The sequence below is a fragment of the Anastrepha obliqua genome, chromosome 2 (assembly GCF_027943255.1).
Source record: "Anastrepha obliqua isolate idAnaObli1 chromosome 2, idAnaObli1_1.0, whole genome shotgun sequence".
Taxonomy (NCBI): Eukaryota; Metazoa; Arthropoda; class Insecta; order Diptera; family Tephritidae; genus Anastrepha; species Anastrepha obliqua.
The window spans coordinates 80,201,991-80,219,942 of record NC_072893.1 but is presented as its reverse complement, the minus strand read 5'-3'; the positions used below and the strand labels follow the sequence as shown (position 1 = coordinate 80,219,942).

General features: G+C 36.7%; 1 protein-coding gene across 4 annotated transcripts in view; it reads right to left on the bottom strand.

Annotated features, from left to right (window-relative positions):
- LOC129238613 (GTPase-activating Rap/Ran-GAP domain-like protein 3) overlaps positions 1-17,952 on the bottom strand; it is a 265,804-nt gene that overhangs the window by 22,984 nt on the left and 224,868 nt on the right. For all 4 annotated transcript variants that reach the window (XM_054873691.1, XM_054873689.1, XM_054873688.1 and 1 more), the window contains 5 exons: positions 15,863-16,097; positions 12,934-13,032; positions 7,179-7,282; positions 6,842-7,025; positions 6,557-6,666 (listed from right to left, as the gene is read on the bottom strand). In XM_054873691.1, the coding sequence (XP_054729666.1) occupies positions 6,557-6,666; positions 6,842-7,025; positions 7,179-7,282; positions 12,934-13,032; positions 15,863-16,097 (732 nt within the window). The remainder of the gene's footprint in view (positions 1-6,556; positions 6,667-6,841; positions 7,026-7,178; positions 7,283-12,933; positions 13,033-15,862; positions 16,098-17,952) is intronic.

Below are 17,952 nucleotides of genomic sequence, written 5' to 3'. Positions count from 1 at the left end.
AAAGAATTTGAGTGATGTAATTTTTTTGGGATACAGTCATGGCAGTGGTAGCAAGGTTGACATCACTAGTTTCCACTTTCATTCAGAAGCCATAAAATCACAATTGATGGAATTATTTTTTAAATGTGTTCAAAACATTGTAGAATAAATCGAAAATAATAATAAAAATAAATAATAAAAAAATCAGTCTCGAAAAATTTCTGCACCCCGAAACTAAAATTGTTCGAATCTCAAAATCCCGGCATTGTTAACAGGATTCGGGATTGAATGACTACTAAGCATATATGTATTTTTTTTTCAAATATACATATTTAGATTGCGACTGAATATGTGTAGTTTGTTGGCCTTTACGAAGTGTAAGTAGATAGGTAGGCTAGATGGCAAGAGTACCACAGGTACACTTCAAGTAGAACTTACGTGCCGTTTTGATACCATAATGTGGACCTCTACCTGCGAAAAAAAATTAGGGAAGAGCAAACCATCTACAGTCATTCAGTGGAGGAGAGAAAAGGGATCCAGGCTGGAGAATTTCCTCAAGCCATCCCTAAAGGGCACGCTAAGAAATCCCAAACGCCTTGCCGCCAGAGCCGGGAATTTGCAGAGAAAGTGCTCAACAGTCTCTTTTTATGCAGGATCCCCACAGCTTCTGCAATAGGGATTGTACGGAAGTCAAAGTTTCTCCGCATGAGTACCGATCACCCAATGACCAGTGAAATTTAATGGCAGAGCATTCCTATCACCTTAAACGTCCTGTTTCTATCGTATTGAGGCAATAGTGTTTTTGAAAGAGTACACGATGAGACAGACCTCCATCTGTCCTGCGCTTTTTTAGAAAGAAATTGTGAAGTTTCCCTTTTACAACGGTCAAGGGGACACCGATTTCTGAGAAGGGGACAGCTGAAACCTGTTCTGTCGACCCCTTCCAGGCAAGCTCATCGGCAATTTCATTTCCCTCTCTAGAAATGTTTCCTGCAAGCTCGAGACGTTGAGTTCCTCTTTACAGGAGTTAACTAGAAGAGAGCTGCAATACGGCGACGACAGGGCTTTGATCGCAGCTTGATTATCGGAAAAAATATTAATGTCTCACTCCCAACAGCGATCCCTAAGCATTTTGCATGCTTGCAGGACCGCGAAGACCTCTGCTTGAAAAACGATGCTCGTTTTAGACAGTTTAAAGGAGACTGACATATCGGCTGATTTAGAAAAACCCCGTTCCCACTCCAGAATCCATCTTGGATCCGTCAGTGAAAACAGCGTCCTAGCCTGCCTATGTCCTTCCGGAAGTTGGCTCCAGAGGCTAATCTCCTTCAACTTCAAACTCTGAGCAGCAATGGATTTAACATGAAGATCCACGGGAAGTAAGTGCTGAATGACGTTGAGGGCAGCAGTGGGACATGTTCCGCATGCAGTTCTCTGCACTCTCTCTAGTTTAATGGTATTGTAACCCTTCTGAAGAGCTACCCACCAAACAAGGACACCATATGTCAAAATTGGCAGAACCATTAAGCTGTACATCCAGAGTACGGCAAGTGGGTTGAGACCCCCTTTTTGCCGAAAATGCATATATAGGCTTAGAAGGCTATACTGGCCTTTTTAACTCGATTTCCTATGTAGAGATTCCAGTTGAGCTTGGGGTTAAATATTACACTAAGAAACTTGACTTCCGATGTGAGTGTAAGACACTGATCGTTTAGTCTTTGAAGCTGAAAAGGTATAGGATTGTATTTCCTGGTAAATAGCATCAAATCTGTTTTGTCAGAGTTGACTTTGAGACCGCAGCTGGTACGCCGTCTACTGAGTGTAACCAATATACCTTCCAAAATTTCAGTCATGACTGATGGAAAGGGTCCGGAAACCATTAGGACCAAATCATAAGCTTGTGCCACCACCTTTACCACACGCCTGTTTAAACGAGTTAAAGCTTCGTCAATAGGTACTAGCCGAAGGGGAGACGAGAGGACGCCGTCCTGCGGTGTACCCCTATGTACGAACCTAGTGATTCTAGCCTCTCCTGTTTATTTATTTATTTCACTACAACCAAGGAAGGACGAGATCCAGCCTATTTAACGCAGTGACAATTGAGATTTCTCTACCGTCCCTGCTACCTAATGTAGGGCTGTCTCGGTAGATTTCCCTTTCAGGTAAGCGTGTTGAGCAGCAGATAACTTGGTTCCAAAGTATTATCGAATGTGAGAGTCGATCACTCTCTCGAATAAAGGAGGTAAGACTTATGGATCTGAAGTCCTAGGCCAAGACGTGGCGCCTCCTTCCTGCCTTAGGAATGAAGATCACCTTGGTTTTCTTCCAGCTAGCAGGAACGTGGTTTAACGAGCTAACCGCCAAAAAGATCTTATGAAGGACGGGAACCATCAAGGTTTTAGTCTTCCGAAACATCTCTGGCATGATACCTTCGATACCTGGAGATTTGAAAGGGGAAAGGCTATCGATTGCCCTGTTTATTCTGTTGACGAACAGGACAGATTTCAGGGACATCGCAGGTAACCCAGACTGGAGCAATATAATTTTCCAGGAAATGGGCATCAACAAGGATTTTTAAAGATTCGTCTGCAGATTCAGCCCACTCTCCATTCTCTATTTTGACAAGGGTTTTACTTGAATGATCCTTGGAGAGTATATTTCTGAGTCGGGCCGAGTCTTTTATTCCACACATTCGCAGTACTCCTTCGAAGAGTTGCGCTTCGAATCTCTAATGGCTTTCTTATACTCTTTCAAAATTACTTGGTAATCTTGAAAGTTCCTTATTTAATAGCATTTATGTATGTTTTAAATTTAGTTGAGGAAAAAGTACGCAGCGGGATTAAAATTAACAATCCCTAAGGAATTGCCACGTGTAATTCATAAATGCACCTATATTTCATTATTCACTCATATACAAAAGACAAATGCTTGGTCATGGATCAACATTTACTAGTCATAATTCGAAATCAACACATTTTTCTGCTGGCAATGTTTGGACACATAGAATGCGAGCATGTATGATACTATATGTATGTACGAATACTTATATGCAAGTATTACAAGCACACAAATGAGCATCACAAGTTGTGGCAACCGCACGTGCTGATTAATCATATCTGAATCGCAATAAATTAGCTTTACTCAACCCCTGTAAGGAAATTCTAAACCACAAAAACGAATTTTCAGTTCGTAATCGATATGTTTTCTTCAACTAACTACATTTTTTTTAACAATAGTTCAAAAACGTTTAGTGCACCCAATTGTGCTTCGCAAAACGTCAAATCCATTTCAGGAAAGTCGATCGCTCTTCAAAGTTGATTAGCTGTATATACTCCAGAGTATATTGAGTTACTCAGAACACATCGGATATTTATCAGGAAGTCTTAAAAGTACTTCAGAGAAGCGTGAAATAAATTTTTGGGATATATCAAAGGTTCTTCAGAATACTTATATTCTTCTCTCTGAAGTGCAACTGACTTTTTCTGAAATTGAGTATTCTGAAGTAGAAGGCTTTTTGCAACCCTATTTGTAAAAGTATGGATCCTTGATCTTCATCAGTTGCGATATTAGTAATGTTCAGCCACTTTGCACGGAATAGAGGAACGGTCTAGAGAAATAAGCAATTTAGATCTTATTTTATTTAATCTCGATCAGATCTATGCTGTAAGCTAATAGACGGGCTCCCTAGCTCATCTGCTATTTGTCTGTTCAATGAAAGCCGCTGTAAACAGGAGCTCACACGTATAGAACAACAAGCGTATTATTAAGTTTAGAGTTCATTGTCCACAAATGGGCAGAGTTTATTGTCCACAGGTGATGTTGGGTTTCTCATCCATTCATTTCTGCCTCATTCCGGCCAAGATGCTTCCAAATACTTAGCAGATCTTGATAGTATTTACCACTTTCCGCATTACATAAAGCACCCTCGGTGAATCAGTTTTAAGAGAAAAAAAAAAACTAAAGGATCTCCTTTCAGTGACAACTCAATGGGCTAAACAAGTTTTTCACAGAATGCCTGAACTTGTTTTTTTAGGCGCATTAAAATTTCAAAAAGGAAAGTTTCAAAAAATCGTATAAATCTCAAATTATAGAAAAGTATAGAAATATGAATACCAACTGAAAGGGAAAGTACACACAATCCTAAAAATTTGGAATTTCATAGTTATCGTGTGGTAAAACATCTCAAAAATACCTCAAAAATGCCCTTGAAAGTGGTTATCCTGGAATACACGTGAGAATTTTCGCTCAAATCACTTAAATGCAAATCAATTATACTTGTATTTGGGTTCCAGTTTCGTGGGTATATCATGTGTGACAAGGCCGGCCAAGGAGATGATAGTTGCAAAACGTAGAAGACAATATACGAAAGATGAAAATTTCACAACATAGAGCGAAAGCGGATAGTAGAGGAGGCAATGGTTCAACCCCGGACTGTAATACCAAGAGATCATGTGTGACAAAAATAGTTAAATGTTGTGGTACGGTATTATATTTCAATTTATTTTACAATTTAAATTCACATTCCTCTTATGTTGTCATGGAAGTGATAACCTTCGAGTTTTTGGGTGACACTGGTGGAAAAATAGATTAACAGAGAGCAGGTTTTAAATTGAGCCTTTAAACATTAGTTCCAAGTGGATGCATCGGAAGTCTATAAATAATCGGCAAGTGACTGATAAATATGAAAAACGAAAAGGAATCAAACTAATTAAGATATTAAGCTACCAGCTCTAATTAAATGATTTCTCTGCAGGGATAGTTTGCTCACACCTATATACATACTCGATTGTGTTAATACATATTATGCTAGTATAGGTATACGTGTGGATGATTGTTTAATTCTTCGGTATTATCGAACACAATTTATGGCTTAAATTATTACTTCTTAAATGCCTGATTCTTCATTTTTGTTATAGTCACACATGCCCATTCAAGTATATACATACATGTATACATTAAGGTGCCTCATCTTTTGTTTTTTCAATCCAATCATTAAATTTGATGCCATTTAATGTACTACTCCCTGTAATTCTTGGTATATTTATGCAATTTTTCCGGCAATTCTGCCGAAAGCACAATCATGTGTATGAGTACTCAAAAGAAAGGAAGATTATTTTTTTTTCCTTTCCTTTTATATTTTATATCCTTTCCGTTTCAAACTTTTGACATAAGTGTGCAGTTGACTTTAGGGGCAGTTGATTGAAGCTAAAGCTGGTTTTGAAGGTGCTCTTAAAGTTCTTAATTCTTAGGATATGAAGCATAATTATAGTTGAGAGAATGCAGTAGATCGCACATATCGCGGGCCGTTTTGAAAAAATGGTGTCATATATAGTTCAAGGACCATTGTCGATAGTAAAGTAATCTTGAGAACAGAAGTTCATTAAATGGATGAAAAGCTAATAAAAGAAGGTTCGCACTTGAACGAACTACATTTCTGCCAATAAATGGACGAGTAGTGGAAGGGAACACAAGGTTGCAGAGTCACTTGTATCAAAAGTAGGCCCTCTGTTAAGAGAGAGGTTTTAAGGCTTTTGGCCTGATTTCTGCGGGTCACTGTCTTCTGACAGCAAACACATTCAAACTGAGCTTTACAAAATATGCAGAAAATACGCACTATAGAAATTTATTATGGGTCACGTATAATGCGGGTGCTTTCCACTCCACTGCCTCTAATTTAGGTTACTAGATGTGGGTCAGTTAGAAGGTTTGGCGTTGCCCATCAACCAAGAGTCGAGAATACTACTTCAGTTTTTTAAGGAAATGGTCACATTCCTCTAGCTAATAAAGTCGTAAATTTCTTTGAATCATTCGATTTTTATGTGCCATTTCTGGGGCAGCTCAACTTACCAGGGTTATTTGTTAGATGGACTGTTTTGAAAATACTTTTAAAGAAATTGGAAGAAATTTTTGAAACCTTTTTGCATTTGCGTTAAGTGTAAATTTTGCAATGTACGGCCGTTTTTTTTCAAGAAAAATTCGATTTTTAGAGGCATCAATTGGCTTATTCTGTGAAGGACGATGTTAAAAAAACCTTTAAAAATCCAACAGTTTTATGTATTTTACTTTGATGCATATATAGACCTTGTATTATCTATTTTAAATGATGAAATTACATGCAACTTTTTTTGGAGAATTCGTGTTTTGAGATAGTCTGCAATACAGTTTAGCTCACGAATGTCCCTATTTTAGTTGAAATCATAAATACGAGTACATGTAAATGATTTCTATGGAAAACTAGTAGCACTACTCTTGAGAGCGAAGCACCTTAATGCATATAAATATGTACCATATGTACATATATATGTGTGTGTATTTATCCTTTGTGCATTAACAGTCGTTACGCGCTGATAATGTGCAATTGATACGCTGTAGATAAGAGTGCTTTTGAAGAAGAGTACACGCGTGTGAGTGGTCATGTGTGCACATTTAGTTACTAGATTTGTGTGTTGGTATTTGTATGTTGGTATGTGTGGATTTTGTATGTAAATTTATGATACTCATATAAAACACGAAATAAGGGAAAATTCTAATTGATCTGATAATGCATTGGTAGCAATTGTGTTATTAGGATGCTTACCGTAAATTCTGGTGGATTTGGTAGCGTCGGTCCGAAAGGCGGCACATTTTCATCGCAAAACACAGCCAACCGATAGGCATGGTCTATTTTTGTGACAACCGCAAAAATATCTGTAAAACCAATTGAAATGAGGCTTTAGATAAGGAACAATTTAAATTTATGGTCTCAGCAAGCATTCATGCATTGCAAGTGTTAATTGAAAGGTAGAGGAATATAGTATAATAAAATACAATTTTTTATACATTCGCGAAACTATAAAAATGATTTTTATGCTTACGCACTTACGTGTAAATTGGCTCTTAATCCATGTGGGATCAAATGCTGTTGGCAGTATGACCTCGCTGCCACCTTTCGTCTGCACTCCATCCGCTGACATTTGCGCGCAAGCCGTATTGGCCTTGTTCGCGGTTGGCTGATCAATGAAAATGATGTTAACAATATCATTGCCGATATGCCGTTTGCGTTCCACCTGCATAGAAAAAACATAGAATAAAAGAAAAAATCATATGAAAACAAACACTTAGAAGCTTGGTGTTTAAAAACGATAAGCCGTCATTTAATTTTATGCTACAAAAGTGTACGGTAGAGAAACAAAAAAATGTTTTTATTGTTCGGTTCACACCTGTTGTCGATTATCCCGCGAATATGGCAGCAGCGTCGACACGTGAAACATTATTTCGTGACCCTCGTATAGTGTGTACACCGAATATTTGCCAGTCATATCGCCTGTAGAGTTTTTGAAAGACATAAAAGTAAAAAATGTAGAATGACATGGAAAAATGTTATGTATTTTTTTGAGTTATTTAAACAGGTGCATTGACTCGACTAAGCAAGGTATATATTTTTTATTTGAATGAATATATATGTATAAGTATATGTAAGAATTATAGAAAGAAGATTGCGCCCATCAGAGAGTGCGTGACGTCACGTTTTTCCGAGTTGTGCAGTATTGCCAACCATTTGCTCTTCGCAATAAATTTAGTGCTTTTTTATACCGAAATTCGAAAATTTTGAAGTTTCGTTTTTGTTTCTTTTTTTTAATTTAAAGCTACCGAAACTTTAAGATAAAAAACTGTATTATTATACAAAAGAAGGTTAAAAAGGCCACTCTGAGAATATTTTAGTGCTAATGAAAATTAGTTGGTTCTTATAAAATTCGATATTTTGAAAGTGTAAATTTAATTTTTTGCTCGTTTTAAGGTTATGCAAGAATATTAAATGTCCCTCTCTCAACTCTTCTTAAGATTGAAAACCTTTTTACACATTTTAAAAGGTGTTTGAATTTATTGATTTTACAGCGGATTAAAACCATAGAGTTGTAATAGTTTCTTTCGGCCATCAATCCTTAGTGGGACATAGGGCATCAAGAGGTGTATTCATAGTAAAAAAAAGCAAACAAAAAATACCAGAATATACTAAAAAAACCATAACGACATTTTTACAAAAAGAGTACCTTATTTGGTTACATAACCTGAAATATAGCAAATAAGTCGTTCTCTTAACAAAAGAATTTCTTTTGACAAAAAAACTGATAAATTGAATTGTATATATCCATAACACATTTATTAAAAAAACGCATACGAAGTTCTTTAAGGGATTCAATAAAAATTTGGTGTTTTATTTTCTTTAAATGGGCATTTTAGCGCGTTTTTATATCCAAAGCTAGGCAACACTGCAATAGCGAGAGAGACATTTGACTACCAAAAGCAAAAGAACACCAACAATAATCGCAATCGCGGCCAATGCCACCAGATGTTAATAAAAAGTAAAGTTAAATAAAGCTGAGGTAATTATTTAACCAATTATTAAACAATTTATATTTTGCAAAATTATAAACATTACATTTTAATTAGAACAGGCTAGAAAAAAGTCATGCAGAAAGAGCTAAAACGCCGAGACTAAATAACAAAATTCATTGTCAAATTCGCTGAGCGCAAAGTAACGGGACTTCGATAGGCACCATTTTATTATTCTTTCCATCATGTATGTAATGTATATGATTGTATATCTGTATATGTATCATGAAAGAGTGCCATAGTAAAAAAAAAATAACTTTTATTAACCCTCAAGCGGCATTCCTTCGAAAAGTTACATTAATGGTGGGGTTGGTGACTGGTACCAAGCAAATTTATTAAATTTTTTTAGATTAAAATTGCTCAATTATTTTGTTTCTGATTGAATTAAAATTAATTAATAGGAAATATGAAATAAAAACTTTGAGTTTCGTTAATATAATTCAGTATATATTTTTATTTCTTTTACACCTTATTTTCTTAGTTATATTCGAGATTCAGCTCAATAGTTTGTTGACTGTTGATTGTTTTGCAAACAAGATTGCATAAATAAAAAATTAATTCAGGAATAAAATAAAAAATTTGAAGTTTCCGAAGTTTCGTGCTACATTGAAAGGATATTGGCTTTTTGTATGGAGTAAACATGTAGTATGAACGATAATCAGTCTATTATATCACCACTATAAGTGATTTTAATATGTCTTATGACTACCCGAATCACAACCAATTCGAACGTCTTTGGTTAGGACACACGAAAATAACTCACGGTCATCTTATGAATAACACAAACCCAGTAAATCGTACTTGCACTACAGATATTATAGTCACAGTTACTCATCTTCTCCTGAGCTATCCACTGCATGCCAGTTGTAGAGAACAAACCCAAACTCAAACCCACACACAAACCCAATTTCACACCTCTAAGTCTGTTGAATCAATATCCATAATAATTTAATTCCTTAAAAGAACCAATCGTTATCATAAGATCTAAAAGAAGATTTATCAACATTTAAGAATCGAAATAAGTATGAATTTATCGAGCTAAAGACCTAGCTACTGTAACACCTAACACAAATAGCTCATAAGAACTCAGAACTAAGATTTTGTTTGGCATTCGGGACTCGAAATATGTAGTAAGCTGCTGTTCGCACGTTTCCACTTGGACCATCTTAAGCCCATTTTGGGTTGCTTTTTCCGTAACAGAATCGTATTTCATTTCTTCACTCTTGGCTTTTTTATTAGAAAATGATGTTTCAAAAACAATTTAGCCTTCATCATTGGCAGAAATCGAGAACTCTGAAACTATTTCGTGACCACTTTGTTCTACATAAGCTGGATCTAAGTTTGATGCAGCATTAAATTTGTCTTCATAGGCCTAATTGAACCATGCTGCTATAGTTTCCCTAAATTGCTGTCGGTTACTCGAAGAGAGGTCGATGGTTTATTATAGCTCATATCTGCAAAGCAATGGATAAGTCGCATGAATGGAGACCACGCAACCACGTTTTTCTGCCTCCTATGTTTTTTCTTAATATGAAATATACTTCTAAAAAAAGTATTGATCTTTTCGAAATCCAAATCTTTTATTTTTGGTTTTATATTTTATTTTTTTATATATAGAGCACACGACCATTCCAATTTAGATGCGGCACTACCACAATTTTAAAAATTCAAAACATTTTCTTTAAAATCACTCGCCCATCTGGCTTTACAGTAATCCATTCTGTTAACTAAATTTTTCAGTATAAATATTTTCCCAAGGTCCAGCACTTATCTCACCAATGACAACTTTGATTTTATGTTTCAACTCTTATATCGTCTCTGGACTGTTAGAGTAACACTTATCCTTAACTGGACGCTTTGTAGATACATTTTTGGGGTCTCTGAATACTCTTCAGTCTATAACTTGTGAACAGCTGAGTTTTTTGAGTGGCTGAGTGTTTCTTAACAAAATAAGATATTTGAGAAAATCCCAAGTCTCACCACATGGACACCTAACGGACAATGTCCGGTAAGGATATCCACCAAATTCGACAGCTGCGGCTTTGTTAGCCTTAGATGTTCCCTCGAGCGCCCCCGATCTACCCGTGACCAGAAGGTTCTCGTGACTTTTCACGTTTGCACACTAGCCCAGTGCTTGCTGAGTTGATGCGAGGCAAATCTTTCCAGGAACAGACCACAGGTTCTCAAGGGAACCCCAATCCCCTCATTCCGCCACCAAACCGTCTCCAAAGTTCACTATCTAGCCACCTCATCAGCCCAGCAGTTTCCCTATATGCCGCTGTGAACGAGCCCAAGGCCCTAATTGCCGCTTGTCGAAGTAAATATTTACACAATTTTTAAGAATGCTAGGGTGTCCGTAGCTTAAGTCTAGCTTATGGCCCGAACACCTTAATCTGATTGCGGCGTGTGCAGTTTAGTTTTTCCTGCAATGTCTACGGGTGTCATATTCAGCCTAACGTTGAGCACTAGAGTAGGAGTGGCACGGAGCGTCCCACTTTTTCCAATGAGGGTAGAACTTTGTACCCTCGTCAGCTTCTTAACTGATGCTATCCTTAGTAGCGAGCTCGTACAGATAAGTACTCCGTACAGTAGGATTGGATTTATAATCGTGCTATAAAGCCAAAACGTGACTTTAGGCGAGAAGTCCCATCTTTTGCCGATACCGCCCCTCGATTGTATGGTTCCAGGCGACTGTTGCCTTCTTAATTCTCTCCTCAATGTTTGGCTTCCACGTTAGTCCTCTATGAAGGATAAGGCCCACGTACTTCACGCTGTTAGAGAGCACACACGGAGAGCCCACTATTGCGGGGAGAAAAACTCTAGGTATTTTATATATCCTCTTAAATCAGATGAGCTCCATCTTCACATGATTTATAAATAGGCCGCAATTTGTGGTCCATTTCACAACTAGATTGCTATAACCCTGCTTCAATTTCATCAGAGTATCTAAAACCTTTCTTCTAACAATCGCCTCGCAGCCCCTCCTCTCCAGCTCCTCCAGCAGGTTAAAAGAAAATAATTATAAAAAAAAAATAAATATTGTTTTCACATTTCAAAGGTCTGCTTTTAAATCTTTCATTAACGATCCATACTTTTAGTTTAGCTTACTCTTTGATGGGAGATGTTATGAACATTTACATTAGCAGTAAGTAAAATTCTATACCTCTAGTCTGATAGGTGTATCTTCTCGCCATGTCAAAGACTAAATCAGTCGAATGGAGTATGAAATGTATGACTATTTTTAAGTCTTCCCTATATAAGTAAGTGTTATCTTAATTTTGTTGTGCACCCATTGATTTAATAAAATGAAGCGAAATGATATTAATAGAATTTAATTGAAATATTCAATAGGGCCATCTACCGAAAGCTTTAGAAAAAGCCATATGAAAGGATACAAATAGTTCTCCCCAAAAACAGCGGTTTCAAACAGGTAAGTTGTTAAGCAAGAGTCGCTAAACAGATATTGAACCCAAAAATGCCTGTCAAATCAAAAATGAAATTTTTCACAAATGCATTTCGGAAATTTTTGTTCGAATCCATCCGGTTTTTAAAATAATGCCTCACAATTTGTATCATGTATATAAGTATCATACTAAGGGATCGCATATATTTTCCTCAATTCATATTTTGTATATGTTTATCCTCGCATCTTTTTTCGTTTAAGTTTTAAGTTCTAAGTGAATAAGGGGCTAAGTTAGTTATATATTTTCACCGAACACTGGAGTTAGCATCGCTTTGTCCCAACATGAACCATCAATTTAGTGCCACCAACTATCAGAAGGCGAAGTCAGTCCGAATACTGAATACAAATATATATATATATAATATATATATAATTGGCGCGTACACCCTATATTTTTCCATACTTGAGTACTATGCTAAATTCAGGTGATGTGAGCTTGGAAAAGTGCACGTCAAAAAACTCGAATATACCCATACATACTATAAATATTCAAATACAAATGGTCGATAACGAACGTCTTAAAAAATTGTAGAAGCCGCTCTTAGACGTCCCACAGCAGCGCAGGAATGGCCGTAGATTGGAATCTTCAGGGAAGCAGAAGCCGCGGCAGGCCAAAGAAAAGATCGATTCTACATGACTATATATATAATTGGCGCGTACACCCTTTTTGGGTGTTTGGCCGAGCTCCTCCTCCTATTTGTGGTGTGCGCGTCTTGATGTTCTTCCACAAATGGAGGGACCTACAGTTTCAAGCCGACTCCTAATGGCAGATATTTTTATGAGGAGCTTTTTCATGGCAGAAATACACTCGGAGGTTTGCCATTGCCTGCCGAGGGTGACCGCTATTAGAAAAATGTTTTTTTTTTAATTTTGCTTTCACCGAGATTCGAACCAACGTTCTCTCTGTGAATTCCGAATGGTAATCACGCACCAACCCATTCGGCTCCGGCGGCAATACAAATATTATGACATAAATACATATGTAAAGAAGTGGCATGCAATTCCCGAAATCGTTCGTTTCCTGACTTCACAATTTGCTGTAGTAGGCTGCATACACATATGCTTTTGTAAATATTATATATTTCCAAATGTATTAGTCGCTTATAGAGGTAATTTACCTTTCACATCTAGTCCACCACGGAAGCGATCCCAACCTTTAAGCCGTATCCGTTCGCCTAATATATGTAGGAAGTCTTCAAAGTCTTGACTTGCATCTTCTGTTCAAATGAGCAATAAAAAAGAATGACAAAATTTACATATGTGTAAGTGAAAAAATAACTAGCAATTGCATAAATGAATTGGCAATTCTCGCTCAACTAAAGTGTTTCAAAACTCTTTCGGCATAATTGTTGGTATGCATGTATCCACTATACTTACACTTAGTGTCATAAGTCTACGCTCCTTTGTGAGTAGTTTTGGAATTAATTGTTTTTTTTCCTTTTGAACTATACTACCTTGAGAAAAAAATCCCTGAATAACTGCCAGGTGACACTCCTACCAAAATTATATCGCCATTGCTGACCATTTGTAAAAATCTGGAGTAAATGTACCTCTGTGCTTGTTTTTGATTTTTTACAAAAATGCATTGAATTTGTGTTAAATTTTGCGTTAGAAATGGATTAAAAGGTGCAAAAACCTTAGAAATGTTGGGAAACTGTTTCACTTCAAACACTTCAGAAGAGATCGTGAGTCCATCGAGAATGACGGAAGTAATGATAGGCCGTCGACATCGAAAACATTAATAAAATGAAAGAAAAGTTTATCAGTAATTGCAAGGTAGCCATCAGAGAGCTGGCAGAGAACTTGACCATCATTTATGAATCCATTCTGCACATTGTAGTAAATGCTTCGGATTTGCGCAGTACAGCTGTAAAGTTGGTCCCAAAGGACTTTAATTTCATGCAAAAAAAGGACCGCGTCGATATCGCCAAAGACATGATTTGCAATGCTGAATTCGACCCAACATTCATCAAACGCATCATTACTGGAGTGTCTCGTCATGAGCCCACGCTCCATGTGATGTCGGCATCTGCTAGTTCGCACAACATCGACCATCTCCAAGTATTCTTTGGTCGACCGCGACCTCTGCTCCCTTGTGAGTTCCAGACCAGTGCCACCCCATTTCAGCTCTGTTTTACAGTTGGTAATAAATGCTCTTTATTCAGCGCTGGTCTATAGTTCCTCCATACAATTTTTCTTTCTTTCATACCAAGAATGCAAAAGTTGCTTCAATGCGAAAACTACCTTTATCTAAAATTGTAGAGGCTTACATATAAACTCATTTTCGAAATCAATGTGTTTTTGCCTATTTATAAGGGATATTCTATTATATTAGGGTTTCTTTCTAGCAACTCCTCCTGGTAATTAAAGTACAATTATGTTTTTAAAACTTATTCCGTTTAGGAGAAGTTACCTCTATATGTTTCTTCAGGAGCCCTATAATACTGCACCATTCGCTTTCTGTTAATTTTATCAGGCGCACTGCTCTTCGCCTTGAAATTATAATTTCGGTATTTTCGCAGTTTTTAAATACTATATAAACTGTTGCCTGCCTGTTGTTCTACTTATTTGTCGAAAGCTTTGGGCTTCTTTTCACAGTTTTTATGCTTCTATTATAAGAATTCTATTGAAAACCGATAAACTTATAACTTATTAAATATAAATAATAATTTTCCTTACCCAAAAATTTTCCCGATAACACAAAAAGCGAATCCGCAAATAAAGAGTTTAAAATTATGATACTCGCCTTAGTATGTATTACCGGAAGAATCGTTTCTGACGCATTGGGGTAATCATTTTTTATCGCTGGCATGACTACTACGATAGTACACAACGAATATCATGAATACGAATTTACAAAATAGGAGGAGCGTAAAATTATGACACTTAGTGTCTATACATATATGCATGTACTACTGTGTCCAAAAAATAAGGTGACATTGTATTTATTTTGAAAATTCTTTATTTATTCTTCCAAATCAATTTCATCCCCTTCAAAGTAATCCCCTCCCGACACAATGCACTTATGCCAACGTTTTTTCCAATTTTCGAAACACTGGTTGTAGTCACTTTCCGGGATGGCCTTCAGTTCCGTCTTCGTTGCGGCTTGAATCTCCTCTATCGTGTCAAAACGGTGTCCCCGGAGCGGTCTTTTGAGCCTGCTGAACAGCCAGAAGTCGCACGGTGCCAGATCAGGTGAATACGGTGGTTGCGGAACGATATGGGTTGAGTTTTTGATGAAATGATCACGAATTACGAGTCCAAAAAATTCAATGTTTTCGGTACCAGTCGAGATTTGACGCGCTTGAGGCCCAAAACATCCTACAAAATGGTATTGACTGAGCCTTTCGATATGCCAACATCATCAGCAAGGTCTCTAATCGTTAATCGACGGTTTTTCAACACCAAATCTTTGATTTGTTGGACGTGAGCTTCGTCAGTTGAGGTTGATGGTCGCCCAGGACGCTCTTCGTCTTCGACACGTTCACGACCGGCTTGGAACTCACTATACCACTTGTAAACATTTTTTTTAGACATAGCCTCATCACCAAAGGCTTTCTGCACCATCCTCAACGTATCCGAAATTGATTCCGCAAACAAAATTTGATGCAAATTCTTTGCTCAACAAATTTCGACATTGCAAAAAACGAGAAACTCACTTTTAGCAGCTCACAAAACGACGCGTATCTCAAACAGTAAATGAATATTTCACATGAAATTTGACATAGATGTCACTCACAGTACTACCAACCTAAAAAAAAAAAGAATTCTCCTAATCCTTCAAAGCGCGCAGTTTAAAATCAAATGTCACCTTATTTTTTGGACACAGTAGTATGTATGAGTGCGCGCGTGGAATATAAAAGTTTGAAAACATCATTTGCATGCATACATTTTAGGTGATTGAGAAGCTGCATACTCACTCATACTATTGTATATACATAATATGAAATTTATTTATTCTTATTCTAAAAAAACAATTTTGCAAATTTTAAACTCTACTTTTACTTAGTTGATTTCTTTTAGTTTAGATTCTTATTGTCTACTTACGATTACTCAGCATTTCATCATCACAATCTTGGCCAGGTTGCATGTACACTACACCGAATTTGAAATTCACCGAACCCTCCTGCTCCTCAAGTAGTAGCAAATCTTTTTGTATATCGGCAGTAAATATCTCTTTGGGATTCTTAGCCGATGCGTCCATGCCAGTGAAATGTGTCAATATTTGCTTCACCGTCAGCTTCTGATTGGCTTGATAGGGTAGTGCGATTTTCTGTGTGCCCTGCGGAAAGAGACAGTGACAGCGTTTACAAAGCTAATGCAAAAGTAGATGTATGTACGAGTACGCGTACATGGGGAAACAATAAGTGCTAAAGTAAATAATTGCAAATGCTATCAGAATATCGATTCGTGAAAGATTTTCATATTAAAGAAGTATGCAAATAATCAAAGAATAATACAATATTTTATTTGATGGAGTAAATCGTCAAATCGAAATTATTCTGCGTGAAATGAATAAAAGTACTATGACATTTTTTTAAGAGCAGCTACTAAAACGCGAAATATATAAGTAAATCGATGCCTTTATATTATATTTTGCACTTTTACCACACCACATGTGATGAGCTAAAACTCGATATTTTTACCGAAAAATTGGGTATTTACTAACATAAACTTATTTGTAACGTTTTCACCTACGCTCTTTATTTGTTCTTGAAAAATTCATCTGGCCCAAAAGATGAAATTAACTTGTGAAAATTTTTGTGCGATGATTTATTACGATTTTCGACGTGAATTATCGAAACAGGACAGCATTGACCTATTTACTTCAGCTATTAGCTGGGAAGCACCACACTTAACCACTGTGAAACGCTGGTACAACGACTTTTATCGCGGCCATCGATCCTGGCAGGACGAATTTCGTAAAGGCCGTCCAACAAAAGTTGTACACGGAAGAAACACTTCACAGTAAATGATCGCCTGTTTTTCGGGAGAATCAGGTCATGTCACAACTATAATACTAGAAAAACTTAGAACAGCCAATTCGGAGTGGTACACAAGAACTTGTTTGAAAAAAGTTTTAGGATAATTAAGGAAAACCAGTCGTCGAAGACGAATAATCCTTCAATGCGAGTTTTCACGTATCAGCTCACAAAATATAGTTTTTGGGTACTCAAAGGATCGAATTAATGGTCCAACCGCCTTGCAACCCTGATTTGACACCTAATGATTTCTCGAGTATCAAAAATAAAATGCAAGACCAACGGTTTTCAACGCCTGAAGAAGCTGCTGAAGCCGTTAAACAGAACATTTTGGAGGTATCCACTTCTAAGGGGCAAAAAATGGCTTAGAAAATGCAGAGGTGTATTGACTTTTTAAATGTTTTTTTGGTGGGTGAGGTAGGGTTCAAAATGCCTTCGCACTTACAGCGACCTTCGTCTACTGCGTCGTGTAGTGTGGCCACTAAAACGATCTCTCTCCCTCTCCTTCTGGAACTGCTTTCTATATTACTTTAGGAGGGCCCAGAACGGCATCCATATAGGATCAATTCTATTCACCCACGTCTGGGTACACCGTATTTGTAGCATATTGGGCTCAAAATATAAAGGACAACCCTCATAGTGTAAATTTTATTTAAATTATTATTATATAACTTTAGTGAAATTAATGGTTTTTTCTACTATAGTTGAGTTAAACCTTGAAGTGAACTTTATTTTGCTCGAAACAAAATTAACATTTAATATTTGAAAAATTGTAATTTTTAAATTTTCAATTTAAGCTCAATGATAAGTAGTAATGTGAAAAAGTTATATTTTTAAATTTTATTTTACCAAGAACAATTTTGTTTGTGTCAAATAATGCTTTGCAATATCGAAATACATAAGCGACACAACAACAAAAAAATACGTCTCCGACTAATAAGTGAACTAAAAATAGTTGTTGGTTAGTCTTTGAAAAGCAATTTGAAGCTATTTGCAACATGATAGAAAATCGCCTTCAGTCGGTATACATTTTTTAAAAACCACAAAGGAAGATTAACAAAAGAACTTGGCAAAATGCTCTCAATGAAGTTGAGAACCGTTAACACTATTTCAAATTATGTTGAAAAGAAAAGTTGAAGAATTTCGGAGGCAGAC